At 45.2% G+C, this 9,086-nt stretch overlaps 1 protein-coding gene across 3 annotated transcripts in view; it reads left to right on the top strand.

Moving 5' to 3' along the window:
* Nucleotides 1-3,749: 3,749 nt before the first annotated feature.
* Znf608 (zinc finger protein 608) overlaps nucleotides 3,750-9,086 on the top strand; it is a 111,345-nt gene continuing 106,008 nt past the window's right edge. For 2 of the 3 annotated variants that reach the window (XM_026783472.1, XM_026783473.1), the window contains exons 1-2: nucleotides 3,750-3,953; nucleotides 7,369-8,460. In XM_026783472.1, the coding sequence (XP_026639273.1) occupies nucleotides 7,552-8,460 (909 nt within the window). In that variant the 5' untranslated portion in view covers nucleotides 3,750-3,953; nucleotides 7,369-7,551. Of the gene's footprint in view, nucleotides 3,954-5,975; nucleotides 6,366-7,368; nucleotides 8,461-9,086 lie in introns of those variants that run through there. The other variant, XM_005356118.2, reaches the window with a different exon arrangement.

The raw sequence follows: 9,086 nt of genomic DNA, 5'->3' as shown, positions 1-9,086 counted from the left end.
TCTCTCTCCCCCTCACCTCTCTCTCCCCCTCACCTCTCTCTCCCCCTCACCTCTCTCTACCAAGGACTTGAAATGTATACAAAATCTGTATACAAAATCTTTTTTCCCCTTGACACTTTATTTGGGTTCAAGGTTACTTCAGAATAATGTAAAACATCAAATATTTGACCAAAAGAACACTACGCGGCTCTTTTTGATGATAGTCATCCAGAGCTAGGCATTGCTAAAAGGACTCCAAGGAAACCTGAGTTGGATTGGTATGCAGGGGAAAAGGGCAGCAGTTTTTTTTTGGGGGGGGGGCTTTTTGTTGTTGTTATTTTATTTGTTTACTTTTTTCCCTTAGTGTCCCTATAACAAGTAGGAACACTTATCTGTGGGTGGAAGGAGTGAAGATCTTCTAATGTTTGTGTGGGTGTTTCATCAATCAAGCTTCTAGATTGGAGGCATTCTCTAGAAGGGAGTGGGTCCCCAGCCCACTGCCTTCCTGAAGACCACTGCTTAAGGGCTCCAGGCAGATACAAATCTTTCCCTATTGTCTTGTAGCCAGTGCACTTCTCATTACATCTAAATTAAGTTCCCTTCCCCATAAATTATGCTAATTTCTACATAGAATTCATATTTTAAGATTTCCCTTCCTATTTCTTCTCTTGGTCCCAAGGACGCCCAAGCGTGTGGTGTGTGTAGATTTAGAAAAGCTTTGACTTGTCCCAAAGTAAATTAAAACTCAAGAAACTCTGAGGGGCATGATGACACATTATCATCATACCATTCAGAAGGCAGAGCCTGGGCTACCTAGTGAAACGATCATTTGAAAAAAAAAAGGAAAGGAGGTAAAACTGATTTCTGGCCCTTAATAATACACCCCTGCATCAGAAGAGTCACAAATAAAGACCACCTTGATTTTTAAGTGGTGCCCCCTCTTAAGCTCTTTGCAGGTACAAAATAAAAAACCAAGTCTCCCGCCGGAATTCCACCTTCTTGCTAATGATGTGTTACACGCTGTGCTGAGCTGATTCGGGCGCCCATGGAGGGGTGGTGGTGGTGGTTACTATTGCAGGTAGGATGACACGCTTTAATTACCTTCTTTACGCTAACCTCATGTTTCCCCCACCCCTCAATTCTGTCCTTTTTCCCAGATATATCTGCTCTGTCTCTCGCGTCTCTGGGTAGACACCCAATGTTTCGTGAGGGTGGAGAGTAGCTGGTAGCTAATTATCTTTCTTTCAGTTTTCTATTAACTGTGTGTCCTCTGGTGCCTCTTGATTGTCCCCCACCCCTTGTCAAGCAAAGCAAAAGCCAAACACGTGCAAAGCCAGTGTGACAATAGTCTGTTCAGAAGTTGCCTGGAAGAATCTGGGGAGTGGGAGAGATGGGGGTGGAGAAAAAAGACTGAGGGAATGTTCAAATGGAAAGAAAAGGGCTTTAACTTGCCAAAATAACTTGAATTAAATCTGTAATCAAGTTGGGCATAAACCTTCATCTTTGGCCAGTGGTGTTTAATTTTTAGGTTTTGGTGTTGAAATCAGGGCTAGATTCAAGTACACATCTCGATGGTTAAATTTTGGATCCAGTTATGCTAAACCTGTGGTCCAACTCTGTGATTTTTTTTTAGGAAAGTGTCGCTAGATGATGTTTAAATACCTTGTGAAGTAATTTTGTTTTAAGAGCTAAGGATTAATTTTTTTCTAAACTAATAACAACGTATGGGGTTACCATAACCCAAAATGGAGACACACAGACACACCCAGGACACAGGAAGTGCACAAGACCGAAATGGTCTTTGAAGATCCACACTTCTTAGAGAAGTTAAGGCTCCATATGTATTATCCTGTTACTAATACACAAAAGTAAAACTTGTATGGTCAGAAATACTGTACAGACATCAGTGCTAAAATGGTAGATGGGTGGACATTAGGCATCCAGTCTGCCCCAGATTATTTGTTAATGTACAGCTTCAATTGGAGTGAAGAGGACTTGGGGCGGGCAAGCCAAGCATGCCTATAGATGGCATTCTCTGCCTTACTCCGATAAAGGTCAGAAATCACTGTTTGTTAATGTTTGCAACATCTAGTTTAGTTCATCTAGGGCAGTGAAACAACAAATTGGCATTTTTTTAATGGACTAAATATATTAAAAACACAAACATTAGTCAATAGCCATTATTTATAACAAGTGGCATAAATGTTTTTATTGATCCACAAAGTCGCCACCAAACATTTACATCACAGCTGTCTTCTGCCAAGGGTAATTTCCTGTGTGCCCATTTGCCTAAGCGAAGGCCCATCTCAGACTCCAACTGTCTAGTGAGAAGCTCCAGTGATACTCACTCCCTCAAACTTGGGGCTATAATAGGGTTAATTAAAATTCACAGGCTACATGATTTTAAAATCTCCACCTTCTAGCTCCTAAAATAATTGAAAATGGCAACACAAAGTTAAAAATAAACCGTGTTCTAAAGGCTTACTATGTAAGACTACATTAGCTTAAATATATTGAGTTGCTATTTCACATTAGCCTCTTGTCCTGGAAAAGGAGTCCCATTAACGTGGCTGCATTTGTCTTACCATAAAAGTGAGAACATTTTGTACGTTTGTGGGTTGTGGGCACAGCATTTAGAGAATTTACAATCTCTGTCCACTCCAGAGTTAAAGATTTGAGAAAAGAATTCTGACAAATCATCCAGACGGTTAAAAATTAAGGACAGGGACTGTTTAAGGGGTTAATAGGCCTAGTGTATTTTATCTTCTACAAATCGATTTATTTTTTTTAATAAGGCTGGTCTGAGGCCTTGATTTATATTTATTTATTCGAGTCGCAGAAGATCAGGAGAAGAGATTTGTTGCTAATTTAAGAGAGCCATTCATTCGGTTGGCTTTATGGTCGTCGGGGTCCACACGTTAGTTCTTCTAGACGCGAAGCCTGGAACCAAAAGGGTTACTTGTTCACCCATCACCGAACGCCTTCTGGGGCGGGGGGGGGGGGGGGGAGAGAGAGAGAGAGAGAGAGAGAGAGAGAGAGGAGAGAGAGAGAGAGGAGAGAGAGAGGAGAGAGAGAGAGAGATTTTTCTTGCAGGAAGAGTAAGGTGGTGGGGGAGGGCTGCGAGGCAGAAGCTGCAGAGAAGGGGTTACCGAGTCCTTGGGACATGGAAGGGACAACAGCAAACCGCTCGCGTGGGTTTCCACGGAGCGGCGTCCCCGCTCTGCGCCTGTGGCTCAGCTGGCTTCCCTCTGCCACCGAGCGATCACATACATTATTTCCCCCAAGATAACACAATCAAACTTGCATTTACCGACATCCTCTCTTCGTAGCCTGCTTGAGATGTGTTTTAATAAATAAGTGTTTTATGTGAATGATGTAGTAATTGAAACAGGCGCCCCATTTTCCCCCTCCCTTCGTCCTGCGGGAGGTTCCGCAACCCCAATCTGCTTGGAAAATAAAACGCTTTGTCTCCACCGCCACCCCCCATCGCACCCCCACCCGCGCTCAGTGTGTGTTTTATACGTGTGTATATCTCAACCCCCTACAGTAGCCAAGAGAAAGCAGCTAGCCAATGGGAGAGCCCAGTTTCATAAAAGCTGCTCTCTGATTGGCCCGATGCGAAAGGGCATTGGGAACAAAGAAAAGTCCCTTTCAGGTACACAGGCTGAGAGCTCCTTTGGCTCCACTCCCCCTGTGCGTGTGTTGTGTTTCAGTTCTGTTCTGATTCCACTCTTCCAGAACAAGCTTGGTGTGTGTGTGTGTGTGTGCACCGGGGGGATTTTGCTTTATTTTGTTGTTTATTTTATTTTATTTTATTTTTTTATAAAAAATACACGGGACGGTCTGTGACATTGCTGGTTCATCTTTAATAATAAAAAAAATTGAAGAAATTATAATTTCCAAAATAAAGCGGCTGCCACCAAACACACTCAATGCAGTTAGAAGGAAAAGGTCAACTCGCTCCCATACAGACCGTAAGTACGGTTGCGTGGTGTGTCGCTCTATAGCACTTTAGTGGGGTGTTCATGCAGGGGAATGTGCGAGTTTTATGCATTGAAATGAGGAACTAGTTACAGGGTTTGGCTTTGCATTTATAACAACCCAAGAAGGGTGAATTTTATCCAGTGGAGGGTGAAGCATTTGTAACTTCTTTAGACAAATTAAGCTTGACTGGGCACTTGGGCTAACTTAGAGTAAATTACCTTTTTGGGCTCTAACCCAAAGGAAACTAAGAGTGATTCAGTTACACACCCTGGTCCGCCGTGTGAGTTCTCTAGCGCACCTTCCCCCTCCTCCCTTTTTCTACCGGAGCTGAGCAGACCCCCGCCCAGACCGAGGCAGGCAAATGGGAACCCGGGTAGAACAAGCCGATTTCTCTCCTGTCACATCCTCTTGCTCAGTAATTTAATAGTAAACTAGGGAATATTCATCCATTACATGTAATGGCTATAACTACCATTTTCCATCTTCTTTAAAAAAAAAAAAAAGCAGGAAGAAAAAACACCATTAAGAGAAAGGGGGGAGCCCCACCCAACCCAAACAAACCCACAAATAGTAACAATGGTGTGTTTATTACAAGGCTGGGTTTGGGAGCTAGCAAAATGTTTTTCTTTGTTTAATACATGAAGTGGGGAGGGGGGTCACAAAAATTGCAGGAACTCCGAGGTATCCTGTCCCCTCCCCCAGGCGTCCGCCCCCTGACCCCTTTGGGAAAGCAGACAAATTGGAGATCAGTTGAGGATAGGTTTATAAGGTGTTCCTTTAAAACATCTGCTTTGCTCTTGTGGCCATTACATTTACTTCCGAGATCCTAGATGGCCGAGAAATCTTTCACATTCATAACTTGTAGCTTCGCCCACTGCAGGGCGTGCGGGGGGAGAGGGCGGGGGCGGGAGGGAGAGACCTTCAGTTTTTTTTTTTAAAGACCAGATCAGTATTTTCTTGATACGCTTGTCACCATTTTTGTTCTCACGACAACCAATTGAGCCCTTGATCCTCACGTGATGTGAAAGGCTTGCACTGTAACAAAATCGCTCCTTTTAGATGGTTGGTGTTGCTAACGCGCCCATCCCCCTCTCCCAGCCCCGACATTTCCAGCAAAGCGACTCTCCGCTTCCAATCCATCAACAATTCATTACTGCTTTTAGCTTCCAAACGCCAGCTAATTAAAAATACTAAGCCAAGCTCTGAGGCCATCTGACTAAACACAGGAGGGGGTGGGCGAGAGGTGGAGAGAGGAGGAAAAAATAGAGAGGCGCTGTTTGCTGCTTGTAGAGAGGGAAAAATTGTCCTGGAAAAAGGTCGCCTTAAAAAAAAAATCTTTTTGACTCTAATTATCGAATTACCACATGACAGATCTGCTTGCGCGGCGGAGGATTTTAACCCCTCCTCGGGGACTATTCTAAGAACTAGGTTCTTTTTTTCTCAAAAACAACATAAAACAGGAAAACATCACATCCTTCAGGTTTCCAAGACAGCCCCTTTCAGACGCCGTTATTTTCCCCGCTCCACCGCCCCCCGCCCCGGGCGAAAGCTGCTCTAACTGGTTTATCAGCTCCCTGCTTCGTCTGCTCCCTCCTCCTCCACACCTTTCTTTTCTCCACCAGCCCAGCTCCTCATCCCTCCCTTTCTTCCTTCTTCTCCTTCCTCCTCCTCCCCCACCCTCATCCTTTCACCCCCCTGCGTAAGTTAGTTGGAGAAATCAAATGTCAGGACGAGCGGAAAAAATGCCACTTCCCGACTAACAGGCGGAATCCAGCCCAGATTTTCAGTCCTTTCTTCTTATTCTTTCTTCCCTTTCACTAATTTATCCCGATGTTAGCACATTCTGTCTCGTTACTAGAGGACGCCTGTAGGTTTGCTACATGAGATCATTACTTACTGATCACGGTGGCTCTGAAGTCTGCAACTGAAGGCGGAATCAGAAGTTCGGAAAAGTTTTTTCTCTAATCTCTCTCTCTCTCTCTCTCTCTCTCTCTCTCTCTCTCTCTCTCTCTCCCTTCCTCCCTCCCTCCTTCCCTTCTTCCCTCCCTCCCTTCCCTCCCCTCCCCCTCTCTCAACACCCTATTATTCTGAATGCTTGTTAAGAGGAAAAACACCCTTCGGTGCTTGGGTTGTGAATGGGAAGCCTCTCCCAGCTGCACAGTGACACATTTTTTTTTTTTTTTAAGGAGAAAAGGACTCCAGACCTTTTTGCCAAAAGGGGGATGGGGAAGTGGAATAATGTTACTGAGTGATTATTTTGGCTGAGGTGTGTTACTTGGTTTTTTTCCTTTTTGATCATTTGGTGTTTAAGTAAAATGAGGCACAGGCTTGTGTGCCGAGTGGCGTGAGAAATACCTTTTGATTTTCGGGCCTAATTTTAAAAAATGGTAAAGGATTAAAAGGTAAGCATTTTGTGTGTGTATGTGTGTGTGTGTGTGTGTGTGGCGTATGTGTATTTATTTATTTTCTTGACAACTGTTAAAAGGGGGCTGATCCCTTTAAAAACTGTTTTAACTGCTCTTTGTCAAACACACAGTCATTTGTGGTCACCGAGGCCACCGTGGCGCAGATCACCTAAAGTGTATGTCTTAATCAGTTTCCCTATAGTCAGTAGCACCATATTTAACAGACTGAGCAGGTCTGTGACCCAGGGTTATGGCAAAATTGTTTAGATGAATTCCCCTTTTTTCTTAAAAGGCAGATATTTAACCTTTCTGCTCACACTGTCTTTTTACTGAGAGAAATACTCTTGGAGAGGTCTTGTATATTTTTCAGAAAGAATTGCTTGACTGGGGGTGGGGGAAAAGGGGTTGGTATCTATGTGTGTGTGAGAGGGACTACTGTTGCCCCCCCTCGTTTCTTATGGGGAACAAAACTACATTACACAGGCCATTTTAAGTAGTATTAAAATTAGAAAGAAAAAAATTTAGTGACATCATTTTGAACATGGGTCCCAGAGAACTTTCCGGGCCTGGTTATTTACCCTGCAAGAGCCAAGATATGTTTAGGGATGTTAACAACGTGTTTTACTTGTCTCAATGTCCATGATCTTTTCCTGGGGTTGAAATAGCCCATGTGCCAGGCAAAACTGTTCAACTTAAAAAAAAAAAGCCACAAAAATCTTTCTGGGTTTGAATCAGATCCTTGGAGATATTTTAATACTTTTAAAGAACTGGCTATCCCCCTGTTGTTTAGAGGGGTTTTCAGCTTCTGTAAGATGCTTATTGTCAGGGGTGCTGTTCAAGTCTGCCTGTTTGCCTTTAAACCTGGTATTGGACTGTGGAGACAATAATGAGCCCCTTACTCTCTATTCTTCCTTATACCCCTTACCGACTCCCTGGTATGAATCGTTTTCTATGCCGGTAACATCCAGACAAGAAATATTCGACTTTTTCCCCTCCACAGGAGATGGTGGACCTGGAGTGAGGGTGTGAGATCTCTGGACACATTCTTGGAGCAGGAAAAAGCAGAAGATTGGAAGGATTTTTTTTTTTTCTTTAAGAGAAAGCCCAGCGGAGCTAAACGAATGTCCCCTCATCTCCCAAGGAAAGTTCATCGGATTTTTAATCTAGAGAACTCATCTTCAGGATGTCCGTGAACGTTTCGACTGCAGGAAAAGGTGTGGATCCAAATACAGTTGATACTTATGACAGTGGCGATGATTGGGAAATCGGGGTTGGAAATTTAATCATTGATTTGGACGCCGATTTGGAGAAGGACAGACAGAAATTTGAGATGAATAATCCCACCAACTGCACTACCAACAGCAACACTAAGGACTGTGGAGGTCCGGCCTCCAATGGGACCGGTGCTACCTCAGCCTTAGCTGATGGCCTAAAATTTGCTTCTGTTCAGCCCTCCGCTCCCCAGGGGAATTCACACAAAGAGACCAGCAAATCAAAAGTGAAAAGGGCTAAAACTTCTAAGGATGCTAATAAATCTCTGCCTTCTGCTGCCTTGTATGGAATTCCCGAGATCAGCAGCACTGGCAAGAGGCAGGAAGTCCAAGGGCGCCCTGGAGAGGCTACTGGCATGAATTCAGCGCTGGGTCAAAGTGTGAGCGGCGGCGGCGGCGGCGGCAACCCAAATAACAACGGTACCAGCACCGGGACCTCGGCTGCCACCACGGGGGCAAGCTCCTGTGGGAAAAGCAAGGAAGAGAAGCCAGGGAAAAACCACAGCAGCCGAGGCGCCAAACGGGATAAAGATGCTGCGAGATCCCGGAAAGACAAGCACGACCTGCTGCAGGTCCACCAGAATGGCAGCGGAGGCCCGGCCCCCTCCGGTGGTCACCTCTATGGCTTCGGGGCCAAGAGCAATGGAAGTGGTGCGAGCCCCTTCCACTGCGGGGGCGCTGGGAGTGGCAGCGTTGCGGCTGCAGGGGAAGTTAGTAAAAGTGCTCCGGATTCGGCGCTCATGGGAAACTCTATGTTGGTCAAAAAGGAAGAGGAGGAGGAGGAGAACCACAGGCGAATCAAGAAACTGAAAACCGAGAAGGTAGGATAAGGTCGCCTTCTTGTGTGTCCCACTCTGTGTGCATCTGTTTGGGGATGTGGGGTGTGCCTCCGGGTGCCTTACACTTCCTAGTGCTTTCGGGTTCTCTGCGATTTCTATGCCGGTCATCCTTTATGGGTGTTATCCTGAGTGCAGTGTTTGGCTCTTGCTTCTGCTGGTGCTGCTTCTGCTGCTTGTGGTGCCAGGTTTGAAAGGTCATGGGGTGGGAGGTCCCGAGTGTCCTAAGTGCCTTTTGCCTTGTAAGGGCTCCTGGCCAGCCCAGCAAATAGTCCGCGTGCTTTGAATAGAAAACCTGCTGCAGCACTAGCTTGACTTTCGTCCTGGTTTCTTCCCTCAGGAGATTGGCGTCAGTGTGATTGTTAACAATGTGTCCTTAGGAACAGGGTTCTAGTTCCCTCTGTGGGAAGGAGTGTGAAGGGTTATTTGCACTCCCTGTTCTGTTACTTTCCCCCAAAAGAGTTCTGCCAAACGATGTACTCCAGTCTTGCACCGTTGGTCACTGATTTCGTAACTCTACAGCCAAAGTGTAATGGTTTTGGTGCCTGTGAGGACTCTCCTTTGACTCTCTCACCTGTCTGCAGCTAGAGCTGTAAGAATGCTCTCACTTG

This window comes from Microtus ochrogaster, chromosome 18 (assembly GCF_000317375.1).
Source record: "Microtus ochrogaster isolate Prairie Vole_2 chromosome 18, MicOch1.0, whole genome shotgun sequence".
Classification (NCBI taxonomy): domain Eukaryota; kingdom Metazoa; phylum Chordata; class Mammalia; order Rodentia; family Cricetidae; genus Microtus; species Microtus ochrogaster.
The sequence above is the reverse complement of the archived record's forward strand: the minus strand, read 5'-3'. Positions and strand labels throughout refer to the sequence as shown.